We start from the raw sequence: 20,847 nt of genomic DNA on the forward strand, positions 1-20,847 counted from the left end.
ATATTTCTGTCATCAACTACTGTTGTTTTCCTTGGCCGACCTGTTGGACGTCTGTTGCTCAGTACACCAGTAGTTTCTTTCTTTTTCAGGACATTCAAATTGTTGTGCTTGCTATGCCCAATGTTTGTCCAATGGCTCTGCTCGATTTTCCTTCTTTTCTCAGCTTGACAGTGGCTTGCTTTTCTCCCATAGACAGCTCTCTGGTCTTCATGTTGGTTTATCCTCTTTAACATGAAATGCAGTCTTTATAGGTTTGAACCAAGGATGAAAACTTAGACTAGTCATGCAGAGCTATTTAAGGTTTGGACAATCAACCTAAAAGGCAACACCTGGGCAACAAGAAACATCTGGCAGTCACATGTTCCAATAGTTTTGCTCACTTGAAAAATGGGTGGGTTCAAACAAAGGGTGGTTTGTCCTGAGTTGTTTAACACATCTAGATGTGAATACCAGGAAATGAGAGCTGAAATTCTGAACTTTTGTCTCATCTTTTGATCTTAAACCCAAATATCTTCAGTGAACAACAAAAACAAAGGAATTTGCCTCACTGTTCCAATACTTTAGGAGGGGACTGTACACTATACCATTCAAAAGTTTGGGGTCACTTAGAAAATTCCTTGGCTAATTGATCATTAGAAAACCCTTTTGCACTCATGGACGCACAGCTAAAAACTGTTGTGCTGAATAAAGAAGTAATCAAACTGGCATTCTTTAGAATACTTGAGTTAGTTGAGAGCACTTGTGGATTCCATTACAGGCTCAAAACGGGCAGAAACAAACCCGCTGTTCTGTTCTTGCTCTGAGAAATGAAGGCTATTCCAATGCGAAAAATTGTCAACAAACTGAAGATCTTGTACAATGCAGTGTACTAGTCACAGAACAGAACAGCGCAAACTGGCTGTAACCAGAACAGAAAGAGGAGTGGGAAGCCCCGGTGCACAACTGAGCAAGATGACAAGAGGACATTAGTTTGAGAAACAGACCCCTCACAGGTCCTCAACTGGCAGCTTCATTAAATAGTACCCGCAAAACACCAGTCTCAACGTCAACAATGACGAGGAGACTTCGGGAAGAGTGGCAAACAAAAAGCCATGAAAAAAAGACACTGTAAATTCCTTCATTACAAAGAGGGTTGGAATACTACCACACAGACAGCCGGGATTTAAGAGACGCCCCACCCCCAGCCCTGCCAGAGGTGTACTCTTGGAGTTCATCAGGCCCTATCAGCAGTCTGTTGATCAGCATTATCAACTGTGACAGTTACTGGCTACAGTGAAACTGGCTCCAGCGAGGACACAGAGGTCATGTCCTCATATAATGTAAAGGTGCGCTGAATGGATTAAAAAAGGCAGATACAATCTAAACGTGACTATTTCCAGGCCAAACAACAGAAATAAATATACAAGTTATTAAATAAAACAACCAGTTTCAACTTCCAAATAACATGACTGTAATTAAGTAAAATATAAAATTTACTCAGTGATAATCAGGCCTCCTGTGTGTGTGGAGGGTTATTCCTACAGAAGCTGAGAAGGGCAGTGCTTGCAGTTTTTTTAATGCCTTTATTTCACAGTTAATTATTTCTTTATCAACCCATTATCACAGGGTGAGTGGGTGCTGTTCAGGGGTTCATTAAAAAATCCACAGTGAATGGAGCACACTGGACAATGGCGAGGTGCTAGCTGTTAAAACTAAACTGTCCTCACAAAGCATTGTTTATTTATATTTATTAATCACAATAATCGTCAGGCGAGGCACATAGAAACAGCGGTTTCTCTCTCTCCCTTCACTTCCCCGTTGTTTCCCTTCTGCCTGTGGAAGGCTGCTACAACGGGGGGAAATGAAATTAGGGAAGAAAGTCCTGTTTATAACCACAAAAAGCAGGAAACGGAACTAAGTTACGTGTTCTGTTTGTCTGTCTGTCTGTCTCCTCTGCTCTGTGTCAGTACTGTGTAATCACCTGTAGGCTAATCATCATCAATCATATCGCCTCTTTTTGATTGTGACAAAGGAGGTGCTGGATCCAATCAAACCGGGGTCCTCTTTTTACTTCTTTTAATCAGAGATCAGGAGTGGCAGCATGCACAGAAGGCTCCTGACGACTGTAGGAGCTGATTTCAGCTGAAAATGTCAGATCAAGGAGTAGCAACGATCAACGCTTCAGGTCAAGGTCCAACACGGGCAGAACTTGCATTGTGTCTCTCTGTTAGAGATTACATCCATCATTCCTCACACACACGCACACACACACACGCACACATACATACACACACACAGACACACACACACACACACTTTGCAGCTCAGGAGGTGGCGCTAATGCAGCTTACAAACCCGTCAGAAGAAGAAGAAGAAGAAGGAAGAGGAAATAAAGTGAAGTAGAAGACCAAACATAAAAGCAACAGGAGGGTGTACTGGGAACAACTGCAGAGGGGGTACAGGACACACAGAAAGCTGTTGTGGAATACCTGAAAGACTAGTGTTATACTATAAAAATATATATTTATGATGGAAAGTAGTCTTATCATGCTACATACTTCAGTACAGTAGGTGGCAGTATGCACCTAGTAAGCAATGGTTGCAACCGGACATGAAACAATAGAAGAAGAAGCACATAAAAGCATTCCTTTGACATACTGTGTTTACTCAGTGTTCGGGCTGGGACAGTAGGCTGTATATAAGCTGGGACCGGGGACCTGGGACCGGGGACCGGGGACAGGCAGCTGTTTACCCGGCTGCGTCCTCTCTGGGACAGTGAGTCGTTTCGGGGTCATTAACATTAGTCCGGCCTGCTGGTTCTAACATCTGCTGACACATCTGAGCTGAGATGAGCTGAAGACAGGAGGAAGGAGCGCTTCAACTGCAGACTGGTACGGACTTCAGCTGCTGCTTTAAATGACCTCACAGCTGTGCTAAAGTGACAGCATGTCTGGCTCATTAGTCTGTGGCCCGCCACGCTAATTAGTGAGGTTATTTAGTGAAGCTATTGACGGTAATGTTGGGGACAACTGGAACAGGAAGTCGCATCCGATAAAAAGAGGCTAACGTCACATTTGTTTTTGCTTAAGTTAGCTAAATCTGTCATGCAGACTCAGCACTTTATTTTTTAATGTCGCGGTCTCTACGTGTCCTTAAAGCGCGCGCTGCGGGTTAAAACGTGATGGGGTAGGCAGACTGAAGGCAACGCGTTTGCGTGACAGTGTGTTTTCTTCCTGGGCTTGTTGTTGTGTTGTGACGTGATGTTAGGGAACCTGTGCAGAAGGCCACCTGATGTCACTGATAAAGCAGCAGCCCAGGTGGGTAGGTGCCAGGACGCCCCCCCCACTACCTAATGCTACAGCAGCTGGCTCATTCTAACGGGATCAGGTTTTACATTAAACCTGCTCATCTCACCCAGAGAGACGGTTTGATCCTGGGTTAGCAGCACACCAGATTCTGTTCTGTTGACGAAACTGACCTTTGACCTGTGGAGCTGCAGAGAGGTCTTGCAGGCCTTGGCAGGAGCGATACTAATGTTTATGAAAAGAGTGACACTTGCACACAAACCACAAATGTAGACACAGTCATTGGATCTTTGTCAGGTTCTAAATGTTTCACTGTGATTGCCACACCCATATGACATGTATACCTGTAGGCTTTATGGAGAAATGTGTGGTTTGCATCTACTCTTTACTCTGCGTTAAGATTATTAGTTCAAGTACTATACTATGAAAACCCAAATGAACAAACACTATGAACTGATCAGATATTTATTGTTAACTGTCTATAAACAAACAGACAGATCAAGTACAGACATAATGCGGCTGTCGCTCTGTAATTATCCTAGATGCAGTTTAAGGTTTTTATTTTGTGTGGATCAAAATCATATAAACCCTATTTCTGTGTCCAGCGAGGCGCAGGTTAAAAGTGTGTCTGTGGTTTAGTGTAAACCCAGTTTCTGTGTTCTCTAGAAATCACTTTAACGCCACTGGATCATTTAAAGCTACTGCAGACGTGGTTTAAGGGAAAGTCTATCACACGGGTCTTTAGTATGTCAGAATATGGTGTTACAGAAGCGGCAACGACTGTGTGTCAAATATGAAATGCATTCAAAATGTTTCCAACCAGCAAATAATTGAGGCCATGACATTTTAACATTGTTCAATTTATTTATATAGTGCCAATTCATAAGAAAAGTTCTTATTGCACTTTCCAGCTCAGTATCCACACAGAAATACAAACAGTAAAAGTAGTAGTGGTACAGAAAATCAACAATGGTACTGATAATGATAGTAATATTAATGATGATAATTATCATAGGACTAGTGATCATCTCTTTGGAGGTGTCAATCATTTACCCCAATACAGAAATTGCATTGTTGTGCTCTGTGGCAGTACTGAAGTCCTCTGTTTGTGAGGCGAGGGAGAGGTGGCAGAAGACTGGATGAAGTTATCCACAGTGTAGTTAAGGGGGAGGCTTTCACCAAAACAATATAAATCACAGAAACTTTGTAATAACTGCAGAGCCATGTGGAAGATGGACAGTAATCTGGGCCTGTATTTATCAAGCTTCTCAGAATTACTCATAAGAACGCTGCTAAGAACTGACTTAATAGTAAAACAATTCTTGGCTCAAAGCTCAGCTTAAAAGTTAGTTATCGAGCATCATAGTCCTAATTTGAGTGAAGTGTAGGACTAAATCTTAAGTGTCAGTCTTAGTCCTGATTCACGACACTTTGCTGTGCCGCAAACAGGATTTTAGATGACGATGTCGCCAAGGACCAATCACTGAAGAGATTTCCTTCTTTAAGAATATTCTCAGATAAATTCACATTGACTGGTGAAATTCCTGAGGAGTTTATATTCAACACACATCTAACAATAAAGAATTTTCAAGATAATACACTATGATGGGGGGGGGGCAGCTCCTAACCACTTGACACCTCTGGAGCTGTCTTAAATAATTGGGAGAGCTTTGAGAAATTTGATAACTTGCTTTTATTCTTAAGTTTAAAAGTAGGAGTAAATTTCATGAATTATCAGCACTTAAGACTAAAATGGTACTTTGAGAAGCTTGATAAATACAGGCCCAGATCTGTAGGTATGCCGTGGCCTTTCATTGCTAAATGCAACTGTAGATAGAGGAAGGAGGAATGCAGTCGATCACAGACCCACTCCTGGACCCCCCTGCAGCAAACATGGCTCTCCACTTCATCCTCCAGCAGCTGGACTCGTCGCCAGTTTGTGGATTTCATCTCCGCCTTCAACACCATCAACCCAGCTCTGCCGCAGGCTGACTCCACCTGCAGGTGGATCACAGACTTCCTGTCTGACAGGAGGCAGCCCGTGAAGCTGGCTGACAGTCGACACTGTGGAGTTCTTCTGCTTCCTGGGCACCATCATCACCCAGGATCTCAAGTGAGAACTGTACATCCCCTCCCTCCACGAAAGCCCAGCGGAGGATGTACTTCCTGCGGCAGCTGAAGAGGTTCAAACTGCCAAAGACAATGATGGTGCACTTCTACACCTCTTCCATCACCATCTGGTACTTTGCTGCCACCACCAGGGACAAGGGTTGGCTGCAGCGTATCATTCCCTCTGCAGAGAAGGTGATTGGCTGGAATCTACCATCCCTCCAGGACCTGTAGCCTACTCCTCCAGGACTCTGACGCAAGCAGGAAAGATAGTGGCCGACCCCTCCCACCCTGGAGACAGCGCGTTTCAGACGCTCCCCTCCAGAAAGAGGCTGACTTCTGATCCCAAAACAAAAATCAAGTTCAAAAACCTCGACAGTGACGATGGCGGAATCAACGTCATTACTACAACAGCTACAACAAAACACACAGCTGCAAATAAATAGTTTCAAATAAATACCACCTGTTTCCATTAATAAGCAACAATTAATATCTTATTGACAAGAGCAGCTAGTACAGTGACTTTTACAAGCACATTTTTGAATGATGCAAAGTATCGTCTAATTATTAAAAAATAGTGAGGAGTTGATTAGTCAGGCAAATTTCTTCTTAGCTGTTTCCAGTTGAATGCCTAAATACATAAAATCTTCTAGGCTGTGGTAGCCTAGGCCTGCCAGTGGTACAAAATACTGATTTCCTTCATGATTTCAGGTCATTTTGATCATCCATGCTTCATAATTCTAAACACACACAATGTGCACACACACCTGGGGCTGAGGCCATGTAATATTCTAGGGACTAATGGGTGTCATAATTGTCCCAGGGCCAACAAGCAGGTTCATTTGGCCTTTTAAGAAAATCAGCTTCCAGAGATTTGAAACCTGCAAGAGTCAAATACTCCAGCAGACACAGTATTCACTGTTCTGGATAACCCAGTTTTCAAGTCTCTGCAGGTAGATTTACACAGAATGCTCAAGCGAGTGGGGAATCAGTGGCTACCTGGAAGCTTGAACAACCCATTCCCAAGTCAGAAATGACACAGCAGGGTTAACTGTATGAACTTGATGGTGGCTCTGTGACGGCGTGTGACTAGATTTTATCACATATTTCCTCAGTCAGGTGATGAGACCCGAGAGGCTTTAGCTGAAAGTCAGAGGCATCATGGATGACGACTGCAGCCCTCTGCTGACCTCCGAGCAGACTGGAGAGAGCTACTCACACAGAGGCTCCACAGACTCGCTGGACTTCAGGGCTAAAAGGTACATTACACTGAAACACTACACCAATCAATGTGCATTACTTAACCAGCACTGAGCTTGTGTGCACATGACAGAGAATAATATGTCTGTCCGGTGACGTTACGCTGCTCACAGGTTCATGTTGTTTAACAGATGAATTGAGTGGGTGCAGAGCCATAATGAGTCATTTAATGCGAGACAACAGAAAGCCAAACGCTGGGTTATATTTACAATATTATAATATTTAAGATTTCTGGGCATTGTACCAATCAGTTATAAACACAAAAATGGCTTGTGCATGGACAGCATGGACCCTGGTCAGCTGGGCTGACCTACACCGAGCATGTTTGTCTTTTCTGGCAGTGTTTGCACCATATGAAACAACGTGGTTTCTACAAGTTGGGCTTCCTGGAATTCACTGGACAAGCAAATACTAAGGTGTTAGCTGTGCGTGTGTCTTCGCCACCACCCTAGCAGTAGCAGCTTGTGTGAATTTTAATCCAGTTCGGTATTTCACAGTGACCAACTAGCTTTCTAGCAGGTAAAGCGTTGCATAACAAAGCCTCCTTTCCAGGAAGTCACAGACACTTGCATGTTTGTTTTAGAGTGTGAATACTTCTGTCAAGACATGTTCAGGGTCAAAACAAGACAAGCAGGCTTTGTATTTGTGTTCTGTATAATTAAAATTTAGTGACGCATATAACAATTTTAATTTTTAATCTCGGTGGTTTTTGATCAATTGCGTGCACACTGCTAGCTGCCACACCCTCAGGTGATTGACACAGATTACTTATTTTGGCCGACCAGCTGTCAAAACCCAAAGATGATCCCTTCACAGTGATCTGAAATGGAAGAACAGCAAATCCTCATATTAGAGAAGCTAAATATGGAGAAGGTTCGGCGTTTTGTATGACTTAAACTAAAATCGTTTGACAGATTGAATATTGTTAGAAATGACGTCATGTGTTTCTGTCTGCTTCGTCTAGGCCGTTCTACGTAGAACCCCGGAACATCGTAGATGATGACCCGCAGGAGAGGGTCTCTGCTGAGGCTGCCATCCTCAACAGCAGAGTCCATTACTACAGCAGACTGACGGGCTCTTCTGACAGACTGCTAGTAGGTCGACTCACTACCTAGTTAGGTGTTAAAGCTATCGATGGATTATCCTGACCATGGCCCCCCTGAGCACAAGGGCCTGTACCTACACACAACATACAATAGCGATGGCATTATACATCTCAAGTGTATTTGACTGAGGTGAGGGATTCATTTAGTATCTGGCTGTTTCTTTCCCATCCAGAGTCCTCCCAACCATGTGATCCCCGGACCAGAGGATATCTACATCTACAGCCCGCTGGGGACAGCTTTCAAGGTGACCGGCAGCGACCACTCCTCAAAAAACCCCAGTATCATCACCATGTAAGCCCTGTCAGCCTCATCGAGTGAGATCAACCTGAGCTAAAAGTACGCCAGTGAATGTGTTTGACTGCTTTTCTCTCTGCGCAGATTTGCGGTATGGAACACAATGATGGGCACCTCTATACTCAGCATACCTTGGGGTATAAAGCAGGTGATTTACTTTACTCCACATACTTCATGTCCTCATCTAAAATGACTGGTTTTGTATTGACCTCTCAGCAGCATGATCGGCTGGATGGATGTATGCACGTTACATTTGCCTTACAGGACCATAACTGAATAGTCAGGGTTGTGTTTGTCCCTTTAGGCCGGTTTCACTCTGGGGATCCTCATCCTCATCTTCACAGGCCTGCTCATGCTCTACTGTTGTTACATAGTCCTCAAATCACCAAAGGCAATACGTAAGTCCAGAAGCACTATGGTTTGAAATGCTGTAAATTCATCTGCTAACGGTGGCCACGAAGTTATCCTAACTGGTTGGAATTTAATTACATCTAATTCTTTATTTTGTTTTATAGTATAAAATGCCATGTCTGGATACTAGTACAACTATCACCCCTTATTATTATGTTTGTGTGTGTGGTTTGTTTTTACTCATTCAGTTTTAGGAAATAAACTGCACTGGGAACAATTGGAATTATCTCACCTCTTAGATTTATTTTCCCAACAGCAACATGTTTTGTGTGTGAGTGGGGGAACTTTGGGGGGGAGGGGGTCTACAGTATATACCCTTTACAGCCATACTTTTTTTATTTTTTTTTGTCCACATGCTTGTACCTTTGACTTTTTACCAAAGAACCAGATCTTGACTTCTCTGTTCGTTCTTTGTTCTGTCCAGCCTACGTGGACACATCCGACTGGGAATTCCCTGATGTTTGTAGGCACTACTTTGGCAAGTTTGGCCAGTGGTCCAGCTTGGTCTTCTCGATGGTGTCACTCGTTGGGGCCATGGTGGTTTACTGGGTCCTCATGTCCAACTTCCTCTTCAACACTGGACAGTTTATCTACAGTAAGTCACAATGCTTTTTTTTTCAGTACCAGAAAGTTCTGTTTGGTCGATTGTTCAAGCGAAGACAACACACATTAGTATCTGGCTCGCATCAAGACACTCCCTGGCCACTGTACCTGGGCCACTTCTGTCTGTACAATGCGTCTGGTGTGCTTTGCTCGGCAAATGCCCTGACATTGGACAAACATGGCTGATGTGTGGTGCTCCTAAGGAATAGCCTGATGAGCATTTATTTCCAACGTCCTCCTCACCATGTGCTCACCGTTGAGTCCATTGTCATGTTATGCAGCGCATTGGGACATGCCATGATTACATTGGCAAATGCATGTCCTCACTTTTGTTCTATTTATATTTTTAACAAATACCAAACGAATCACTCATTAGCACACAGTCTCTCAGAGCGAGCGGAGGCTTAATACAATACTAATGCTCAGTGTAAACCCAGCTAAAGGACAGACTCAGCTGAGGTGCAGCCTTTAGCTTGCCATAAAGCTAACGTTACCACACCTTTATATTCAAAGTTGAATCTGTGTGTTCTGTCCCTATATACAGTGACAGATACCTAGCAAGGCAAGACACAATGAGAGTATTGCAAAACCTTTCAAGAATGTGATTCTGTATTGAGCTGACATTTGTTAGATTGCATTACACATTAACTAGTTTATATGGTCAGATGTATCATAGGTTATTTACTGCAAATATAATGGAACTACACATCAGGACTTTTCAAATGCTGCGCTGGTGGTCTCTGTAGAAGATATACCAAATGCAGAGAAAGGTGGTGTGGATGGGTGGCTCTGTCTGTCGAGAAAGTGAATTCATAGCACTGTCGAGATAACGCATCAGAACACCTGGTTATTTTGTGCAGAGAGATGGTAAATTATTAGTGGTTGCATCTCTTTGATCTTGTGGTTTCCTCTCTGGTCCACAGACTATGCTCACAATGTCAACATGTCAGATTCAGAGTTTGGAACCAACGGCTCAGATAAAGGTAAGCCTCTTCAATGATCCAACTTTCAAATAGGGATTATATTGAACACTGATTGAACATATATTTATATCGAGGAAAATTGAACGCAATAATTATCGTTTTATCGCCCAGCCCTACTTTCAATTGTGACTTTTTGCTGACTGTGGACATATCTCACAGATCTGGGACCACCCTTTCGGATTGACAACCAAAGATTTGGGGGCCTATTTTAACGATCTTGGCGCATGGCGTGAATCGCACAGGGAAGTTGCATTTGGGGCGTGAACATGGTTCAAAAGGGTTGTACTTAGCCTGTGAATTAGTCATGGGTGTGTTTTGGCGTAACGTGCAATACACCAATCAGAGTGTCCTCTCCCATTCCGTTTTAAAAGCTAGGAGCACTTGCACCTTGGCACATTGCTATTATATTAGCGGATCCATCGTGCACTATAAAAAAACATCAATTGACTGGATGAATGGCAGACTCACAGCAGAGAGGGGGATGTCTCTGGTCATGAAGCCTATGTTACTCTGCAGCTCTGGGGTTAATCAGTAAAGCAGACTGGAGTCTGTTAACAGACAGACAGAAGCTGTCTCCTCTGTGAAACGTCTGGATCCTCACTGCGCTACGCTATTAGAAACTATGAATGAACCGGTCGTGGGTCACATCTCTCCCCTACACTGGTTTCTTTATTTTGTGTTTTACTGCTGGATGAGTGTTTTCTTTAACGACTGCCAGCAGCCACTCTAATCACGAAAGTAAGTCATTTTAAACATTTCCATGCGCGCAATAAAAAAACGTGACATGACAGGACAGAGGAAACTCTCCAGAGAAAAATGGAATTTGGGATGGGACGGATCCGGAGGACGGCTGCTTTACTCCAAACAGTATCACTGTGTGAACCTGGACTGTGTGGGAGACCTTTTGAATGTGTTTCTACATTTCTGTCATATAAATTGGTACTGTTCCTGTTCTGTTACAGTTTTTTATCTTAATCAAAAATCCTAAAACTAATGACCGAATATTTGTAAAGATCTCAGAAATGACATCAGATCTGTCAATTAAGATATCACAACTATCTTTTCAGGTTCGCTAAATCAATTTTAAATTATATTGTTTTTCATTTTATATAGGTAAATGTACCCCCATTTCTGGGCTGCACAATTTACAGTCTTAAGAATTTAGTAAGTAAACAGACTGCCTGGAGAGTAATGCTTTTGTTGGTTTTGTTCACCAGTCATCTGTCCATACCCAAACACTGACCCTGAAGGAAACCACACTGGCAAACTTTTCCTTGGTAACAGTGGAAATGGGACTTCTGACATCGGCTCTTTTGAACACTGGTGGAGCAAAACCAACACCATCCCCCTCTACCTCATCATCCTGCTGCTGCCGCTGCTCAGCTTCCGCTCAGCCTCCTTCTTCGCAAGGTTCACCTTCTTGGGTAAGACAGAGCAATGATACAAAGAGTGGGTAGCAGTGTTTGTGATAAATCAGAAGGCAATGTGTTTTCTTGGGGTTAAAAAAGCATCCAGAATTTCTTTCTAACTCTGTTTGTTTTATTTTTTTTTTTGTTTTTTTTAAGTCAACACAGTTGACAGTTTTGAAACATCAGCAGTGACCTTGGGGAATACTAGGTGCTCTTAGAAATCCCAGTGTGCCTCTTTAGATCTTTGATTGTCTTTGAGTTGTAGCTAAAGATTAAAGCTGCATTAATCCATTTTTTTGGCTTCCAGGTAGTTGTTGGGAGTTTAGTTTTTTGGAGTGTGTTGGATTTATGACTGAAACATCTGAGGTAACCACATATGTAAATCACGCTGCATGTCAAGGATATATGGTAAACACGTTTTATGTGCTGGGGGCTGTACTGTATTTAAATGTACTATATGTTGAATTTTTTTTACACAGCATTCAAATATTCTTATATACAGAGATTTATACACTCCTTGGACACGTTTTCAGGTACACCTCTACAATCTAACGCAATACAGCACAACAGCTCTGCCACATCCTATGTTTATGAAGATATATAATGTTTTTTTCTTGAAACTTTAAAGAGGTGTTAATTCAACCATAAGTTTATTGCTGAGGCCCCCCTCATGTTTGTAAATGTAAAACACCTCTCACCTCTCACTCTAAACTATAACCTCCGTAATAAACATGGTTTTATTATTGGCCTTCTGACCAGTGTCAGACCTTTTACATACATTCTGTGTTAACTTCAAATTCTAACAATTATTTTGAAATAAAATGTCTTATCTGTATTTTTTTTTTTGTATTTCATCTTCATTTCTATGTCTCGCCCCCGTCAGGTTACAGCCAAATAAATCCTTTTATTGTATAATGTACAGTAATATTTGACCATTTTATCATCCATTATGGAAATTATAGTCTGAATAATGAACAAGTGGACTATGCTGACTAAAACTCAGTAGTGTTAACACATTCTCCAACTCTCACAGCTTCTGCTGTGTTCGTAAAGATAAGTGTGCTTAGTCCTCATGTGCACACATTAGTATCTTATTTCCAATGCATGGTTAGTCAACCCAGAGTTCAGAGTTGTTAAACCTGCTTTTTGAAACAGGCTCCTGGTTGCTGGTTTCCCTTCTGAATGTGCTGTATTATTCAAACATCCATTCTTCCATTTCATCCAGGCACCATATCAGTGGTCTACCTGATTGCGCTGGTCACTTTTAAAGCTGTCCGCCTCGGCTTCCACCTGGAGTTCCACTGGTTTGACAAAACCCAGTTCTATGTTCAAGGTAAACCTCTTGCAGTTAGTCACGCTTCTTAATTTGTCTTTCCACAGCATCTAATGGCAGTATTAGATTTTCATAAGATTTTTCATCAATGTGATGACCTCAATGTTGATTTTGTGAAATTTATCACCACATTCTCAATGGAATATTTATTTAAAAACTTTACTAGATCATAAACGTACATCAAGACTCTAAATTGGGATGTTGTATTTAGCTGATCGGAGTGTACATTGGTTTGTTATTGAATCTGTTGATGTAATGCTAGAGGAAGTATTTTTGCCCTTCTGGCATAGTGGATGGTGATCCTGGTAAGTCCTTTTGATGGCCAACTCTTCCAGACAGACAGTGTGATCATTACTGACCAGACTGATACTGTTTTCTTTATAAGAGTTCCCTGAGAGTAAATCAAATCTTCCCTACCTTGTCTAGTTCCACCATCTTGCAAACATTCTTTCTCTATAATAATAGTAATTCAGCAGGTCAACATTAAACAGGTCTCTGCCCACTGATGCTTCCCAGAGGATGAACCTTTTCCATTTTCACTTTCTCTAGTGCCACCCTAGGGCCAGAGTGTGAAAGTTATGCTCCCAAAGGAAGAATCCCTTTTGATTGTGGGAAGTAATGAATGTTGCAGCCTCTAGAGGGGCACCAGTGCAGCTTCAGGTTGTTTCTGTTCAGTAACAAATGTATCATTTCTGTCTTATTCTGTGTTCTTTCAGAGTTCAGAGTGTTCTTCCCTCAGCTGACCGGTGTCCTCACGCTGGCCTTCTTCATGCACAACTGCATCATCACATTAATGAAGAGCAACCGACACCAAGAGAACAATGTGGGCCTTACTCATCCATGAACCTGCACAGCTTCACACGCTGCAAACAAATGCATTACACTGTAGTAACCTGGTCTATGCTGACTTAGTTCAGACAACACAAGTTGTTTCCTGTTGTGTTTTGGAGAGAGAATTATGTGAGACTTCATCAGCGATGAGGGTGCCTTTTAATGTCCAGTTCAGAAATGGGAAGGAAAGAGTCTTTAGATAAAATATCAACAGATTTTAGCCAAGACAAACCTCCCCATCATGGTTGACTGACCTCAGGAAACACAGTAAGTAAAGTGATGCTGAGTCTAAGGTGACTGTGTTTTGGTGTTTTCCAGGTGCGGGACCTGTCTGTGGCCTATCTTCTGGTAGGGATGACCTATCTGTATGTGGGAGTGTTGATCTTTGCTGCCTTTCCCTCACCTCCTCTCACCAAAGACTGCATTGAACCAGTGAGATTTAAACTTTATCTTTTTGTTTTTATTTGAATTTTATTTTCCCTTTTTGTTGTGTTTTTGTGATCTCTTCTGAGGTGTACATGGTTTTTTTTCCATATAAGTTTAATAATAAGAATAAGTTGAACATAAGATCAATTAACACAATATTCTACCTGTGTGTCTTCGGTTGAATATCTGGATCCATTTACTGATTTTATATCCTCTAAACTAGTTTGATTATAAGCCAGAAGTAGTAGTTATGATAAAATAGCTGAAACACAATTTTACATTTAATTTCAAATGAAGTAAAATGTAGTTGAGATAGTGCCATCATAACAATTGTCCCCAAACATTTAGTTATGTTCTTGAAAGGGAAGCAGCTTATGAAGAAAAAAAGTGAACACACTTCAGGATTTATCACAAAAATCAGGACTGGAACAATTACTAATTAGATTCACAGTCACATTCTCTAACCTCCCTACAGATTTGTCAAACAAACCCTCCTGTGCTTACTTCTCTCCTACAGAACTTCTTAGATAACTTCCCCAGCAGTGATGTGATGGTGTTTGTGGCTCGGACCTTCCTGTTGTTCCAGATGATCACAGTCTACCCCCTGTTGGGGTACTTGGTGCGGGTCCAGATGATGGGCCAGATATTTGGCAATCATTACCCCGGGTAACACTGAAGGATATTATCACTGAAGTTCTCTTCACCACAGTGTGTTTTTATTTTAATTGTGTGGTAAAAAATGCACGACTGGATCCTACAAATGTCAACGAACAAGCAGTTTTCCTCACAAAACTGCATCTTGAAATTTGTATGGAGTTTAGCTCAAGTGAGCTGACCACGCTCCGCTTGTGGTGCCTGTTTAAAGAGGTGGTATTCTGCTTTTTGGCTTTTCCCCTCTCCTTTTATTGAGTTATATACCTTTTTTGTGCATGTTATAGGTTTGCAAAGTGAAAAAGTCCAGCCCAAAGGGAGTTCCCATCTCCCACAGAAAACTCTGCTCTGAACTGCCTGAAAACAGCTCGATTGTAGTCCAGCCGCTTCCCTCCCTTCCCTGTGATGACACAGCAAAATGCGCGTCATAATGCTCGCATAGCGGCTAGTCAGACACGGCCTCAAAAACACTCTGAGCTGCAGCACACAGTGACAAGACGTCCGTCTGCTGCCTCCTCTCCCTGCCAAACACTAGCTACCCTCCAGGCAGTCAGAGGACATAAAGTTGTTCCTGTGATGTAGAGACAGAGCTCAGTTAAAACTTTATGGATGAAAGATACTTTTGTTACAGATTAATAACTCACCACTCTGAAACTCTTGCTCCAGTCCATGTTGCTGAGCTGGTAAGGGGAACATATACAGCTGAACCAAAGCTGTTTACCAGCTTCTCATGACCCGCCCTACTCTGCTTCTGATTGGCTAGTAGTCCTTAACTAGGAACTGTGCATGTGCAACTCCCAACAAAGATCTTGTAGAGAAAAGATGTTTTTTGAAAAAAGGAGCTCCAGCAATGTGCAGTATGACAAAAATATGGTGTTTTTAAAAAAAAAAGAAAAAAGAAAAAATGAAACCATGTAAACCTTTTCTGGTACAACCCCTAAATAACTCCTTGTTTCTGGGCTTCATGCGTCCCACAAGCATTAGTACATTTGGACCTTAGTTTGTAAGGCAGACTTATGTTAAAGATCTGTTTATAATCTTTCGATTTTAAAAAAGTGACCATACTGAACACTGAGGGATTAGTCAGTGCCTTGGAAATGGATTCTTCCTCTATAATCTGTACTTTTCAATATAGTTATCACAGACTTTTTCAGGCGTATTTAATATAGCCCTACCAGTAATATTCCTTTTGAGGCTGGTACAGATATCAATGAGAGTTCTCTGCTGCTAATCACATCAGATAAATGGTTTTGATAAGGATTATTAAAGAATAGTGACATAGATATCTACTGAATGGGACATTTTACTGTGTAAAAATATAGTAAGCTGAGTTATTTGTCAGTCGACAAATACACTGATACCGATACATTTTAGCATTAGGTGATATATTACCTGTTCTAGTATTGGGCCAAAAATCCATTATCACCTCCTGATTACACTCAGGGGATCTCCATTAAACTCATTATGTGACCTCTAAACACAACTGGCTATACCACTTCATGATTTTTGAGATTCATAGTAATGATGGTGAATGCAATCATCTGTTGTGGAATGAATTTAAGTCAGTCCTACAGTTCCATAGAGCTCTTTAGACTCTCTTTTATCTCATTGTTTTGGTTTTCTTGCTCACTACCTCTGCTCTCATCGTCCCGGGTTTCCAACAGCAGCACAGTGAACACGCTCTGATAAAGCCACTGTACACGACCTACTCTGCTGCAAACAGCAGACAGACACAGTTAGAGACTCGCTGGTGAACATAGTGGAGCCATTTGCAGCTAAAGAGCCAGAAATTTCACCAATTTACCTGCCACTCACAGGGAGCTTTGTCTAATTGTCTGGATATTTTTGAACTGTCAAACGTTTGATGTTGTGTTATTCGGATTTTCGTGTTATATTTATTATTTTAATATTTGTGCAGTGACATTTGTACAGATAAGATGGTATTGTGACAGTCTTCGGTGCAGTCTTTCAGTATATCATAGGCTTTAACATCGTCTCTCTTTAGTTTCTTCCACGTTCTGGTGCTGAACATCTTCATTGTCGGAGCTGGTGTCCTGATGGCCAAGTTTTATCCCAACATTGGATCCATCATCAGGTATGTTTAAACTTGTTTCCCTGCCCACTTATATGGTCTGATAGCTAATAATGAATAAATCAATTAGAATTAGTCCAAATGATTGTAGTGTCTGATGGCAACAGAGGCAGATCTGTGGCTGCAGTGAACTTAACATTATGTGGTCGGAATTTCAAAGTGGTGTGATTGTTATGATGATAATGATATCCGTTATATCATAACTGGCACCTTTCTGCCAGTTAAACTGCCTTTCAAGCTGTCTTTCAAAAATATTTAACAGTTGAAAAACATTCATGAAAATTGTAGAAAAGTAATTAAATGTAATAACTTACATTACTTTGATAAAGTAATTAAAATAGTTGCACTACTATTACATTTTAAATGGAGTAACCTGTAATCTGTAACTTATTACATTCCCAAACTAACCTTCCCAACACTGTCGAGGACTAGATGGCTCATAATTACAAGAATAAAAAAGACAAATTAATAAATTGACAATGAAATGGAAAATGGTATATATTTGTAAGAAATTAAAAAAATTGATATAAAATTTAAATAAATCTCCCTAAATTAGATTAATAAGTAGGCAGTGAAATAATAAATAAGCAATAAAATATATATGTCTCAAAGGGACCCTTTTCTGACGTCTATTTAACTACCTTTTTACTTGACAAATCAGATTCTCTGTGTTCCCATCCACATCTGTAAATTGGTAAATGTTTGATCTTCCACATGTATCTAGACTAGGCTTTCTTTCCCATTTTACTTTTGAAATATTTAATTGAGTATTTATTAGTGATCGATCCTTGATACAGTGCTGAAATTAATCTTAACTTTCTTTTCTTGTGTGCGTCCATTCTGAGTTGGATCATATCCTTCGGTTCCGTAGAGGGACCTGTTTTGATTTCTAGTGGGAATCTGTAGAATTTGTTTGTCCCCCAAAATATACATTTTTTCTTTGATTTTAGAGCACAGCTTTAAAAGGAGATGAAAGGATGATGTGATTGGTCATAATTGTTATCAGTATTTTTGACGCACCCTTAGTGGTCAGTTTAACAGGCTAGTTGACCTGTTGTTATACTGTACTGAATATTCTGTACTGATGTCTCCCTTCGCAGGTTTTCTGGAGCAACATGTGGCTTGGCTTTAGTGTTTGTCTTTCCTGCCTTAGTCCACATGATCTCCCTGAGAAGGCAGGGAAAGCTTCGCTGGCCATCAGCCGTCTTCCACAGTTTCCTGATAGTGCTGGGCGTGGCCAACCTCCTGGCTCAGTTCTTCTTATAACAGGAATCCAATGTCTTGGTTTGATAACAATAGCTTTGTATTTCCTTAATGGAATCCAGCCGGTGCGATTTCTATGATAAAATCAAATTTATAGATAATTTCCTACGTGATACTGTTGATTATTCCTACCTTGACAAGTTGTGAAGACACAATGTGAACTGTGTTGAAGCTCTGTGTCTTGGATAACATCAGTAGCAAGCTAGCAGGAACATTTGGAATATGGAGTCAGTAATAAGAGCTATGAAACAAACAACCAACCAATCGTCTTAAGCTATTGAAATAAAATTTCTGTAGATTCAAACAGCATCTCACTTAAACATTAACTCTACAATTCTGTGTGAATTTTGAAGCATGAATGTAATCTGTAATTCTTTTTTATAATAACAGTAAATCAAATGACGTGTAATGTGAGGCGTCGCAGCTCGTGAATCTACAGAGAATTATCGGCTCCCCTCGACTTTATATAGTTTTTTTTCTCTGTCCAGCTGCAACTTTACTGTTATTTACTAATCAAACTCACTGCTGTTCAGAGAAAAAATCCAAACAGCAGACACAGTTAGAGGCTAGTTAGTGAACTTAGTGGCTGAAGAGCCAAATATTTATTTTATAGGAGGTGGTTGAGACCAAGAACAGAGCTAAAAGAGAGTGAATATTAGACTTGCACTGATCAGCTGGACAAAAATACCCCCCTAAATTAATGATGATAATGCTCCATAACTGTTTGCTAACAAGCTCACTATATCAACTTTGGTCTACTTTGGGAAAAGACATGAAAAGTCATGTGTTACAGGTTTACATGTGAGGCTTTACAGCTGGATTTAATGATCATATAGAGTTGTGTCTTGCTGACACCACATAATCATATTACTAACTTTGTGGTTTTGTAAACTGTTATGTTTTGATGACAGCCATGTTTGCGTATTTTTTGAAGAAACCTTTGGCACAATCTTCTAAGCGTCATGAGTAGTGTTGATTTACATGTTGGACATGTTTAAATGATGCCTATTTTCTAGATATTGTGCCTAATGTTTTGTATTTTATTAATGATAGGATAGACAAAGGGAATATGTGTGTGAAAATAAAACATCAGTCTGTAAGAATGTTTTGCTTTTAATCAAACTGTATCAGTGATCTAAAATAATTCTGGCTTATTACACTTTGGTCTCATTTGAGTGGTGTTGTCAATTAGTCCTCAATAATAACATTGTATTCACCAAGTAAATAATTAATATATGGAAAAGTCAGATGGCTCTTCACCCTCACAAGGTTGTTTGGCGGGGAGTCTATACATTTACATGGGTTTTGTCGACTTGGAGAATGCTTACAATGGTGTTCCCCTGGAAGCCCTGTGGGGGGCGGTGGGGCACTAGAGGAGTATGCAGTACTGGGCTGTAGCTATGAGCCAAGTGAGAGGTGTGTCCTTATTCTCTGCAGGAAGTTAAAAAAAAAACAAAAAAACATCAGTATTTAATTTGACTCCGCCAGGGTTGTACCTTTCCCTGAGTTTGATTTTTCCTGGACAGGATCTTGGGGTGCAGCCAGGAAGAAGACAGCATCTGGTTTTGGGGACCTCAGTATTGCTTCTCTGTTCTTAGCAGATGATGCAGTTCTGTTGGCTTCATCAAACTGTGATCAGATGAAGAATCTTGGGGTCTCGCTCACCAGTTTAGGTAAAGTGGAGCGTGAGCTGGACAGGCGGATTGGTCCGGCATCAGCAGTAATGGTGGGGGCTGTACTGGACCATTGTGGTGAAGAGGTTGTTGAGCCAGAAGGCAAAGCTTTGATTTACCAGCCTATCAACGTTACGACCCTTACCTATGGTCATGAGCGGTCCGAAAGAATGAGATTGTAGATACAATGACGAATTACATGAATTACATGACTTTCCCCCGCAGGGGGGCTGGGCTCATCCTTAGAGATAGGAGAACTTGCACTTGCATCAGTGGCTGACTAAATACATTTTGGCCCCACTGTATACAGTAAAAGAAAGCCAAATTACATTTTGACCATCGGGTGCTGTATAAGTAATTTCTCAATCTCCATGGCAAAGTCAGACTTTCCATCTCAAGGCTTTCTTTTACGGTTTTAAGCCAATTATCTATTGTAGGTGGGTCAGTCATTTCTGAGTGATTGCTTTCTTTGCTGCTGCAGTCATTATTTTCAGGAGATATCGGTCATTTTGTGTTACTTGTTCTGGTATGTCTTGCCATCCCCATATTTTCTCCAGCAGTTATGGTCTACAGATGTTAGGTATTCTTGTCAATACACGTGCCGCAGCACTCTGGATCAACTGGAGGGTCTTAAGGGACTAATTTTGGCAGACTGATAAGGAATTGCAATTATCCAGGCTAGAAGTAACAAATGCATATGTATCAGTTTTTCTGCATCATTTTCAGACAAGACATTCCTGATTTTTGCAATATTACATACAGTCATGGCCGAAAATATGGGCATCCCTGCATGTCTGTCACGTAAAGCACTACTTCTCCCTGAAAACTGTTGCAATTATAAATGCTTTGGTATTCTCATGTTTATTTTTTTGTTTGCATTGGAACAACATAAAAAGCAGACATTCCACACAGAACTCCAAAAATGATTGAATCATGATCATCAGAATCATGAAAAATGTATTTCCAGCATGTGATGCTCCTTTAATTTGCAATTAAACTCAACTGTAGCAATTCACCGGTGCTGGCAATTTAGAAATCACACTAACAACCTGTTAAAATGGAGAAAGGTTGACTCAACCTTAGTGTTGTATGTACCACACTGAGCATGGATGAAAGCTT

General features: G+C 41.0%; 2 protein-coding genes across 5 annotated transcripts in view; one reads left to right on the plus strand and one right to left on the minus strand.

The window, feature by feature from the left end:
• LOC123981550 (WD repeat-containing protein 7) overlaps positions 1–20,847 on the minus strand; it is a 190,394-nt gene that overhangs the window by 114,223 nt on the left and 55,324 nt on the right. The gene's annotated exons all lie outside the window — the stretch shown is intronic.
• slc38a9 (solute carrier family 38 member 9) lies at positions 2,634–19,230 on the plus strand. Its single transcript, XM_046066465.1, has 15 exons — positions 2,634–2,870; positions 6,509–6,652; positions 7,618–7,747; positions 7,932–8,050; positions 8,138–8,201; positions 8,358–8,451; positions 8,889–9,059; positions 9,991–10,050; positions 11,268–11,474; positions 12,685–12,792; positions 13,509–13,615; positions 13,942–14,055; positions 14,567–14,715; positions 16,706–16,795; positions 17,893–19,230. The coding sequence occupies exons 2-15, from the start codon at positions 6,555–6,557 to the stop codon at positions 18,056–18,058; spliced, it is 1,677 nt and encodes a 558-aa protein (XP_045922421.1). The 5' UTR covers positions 2,634–2,870; positions 6,509–6,554; the 3' UTR covers positions 18,059–19,230.

The sequence above is a fragment of the Micropterus dolomieu genome, linkage group LG13 (assembly GCF_021292245.1).
Source record: "Micropterus dolomieu isolate WLL.071019.BEF.003 ecotype Adirondacks linkage group LG13, ASM2129224v1, whole genome shotgun sequence".
Classification (NCBI taxonomy): Eukaryota; Metazoa; Chordata; class Actinopteri; order Centrarchiformes; family Centrarchidae; genus Micropterus; species Micropterus dolomieu.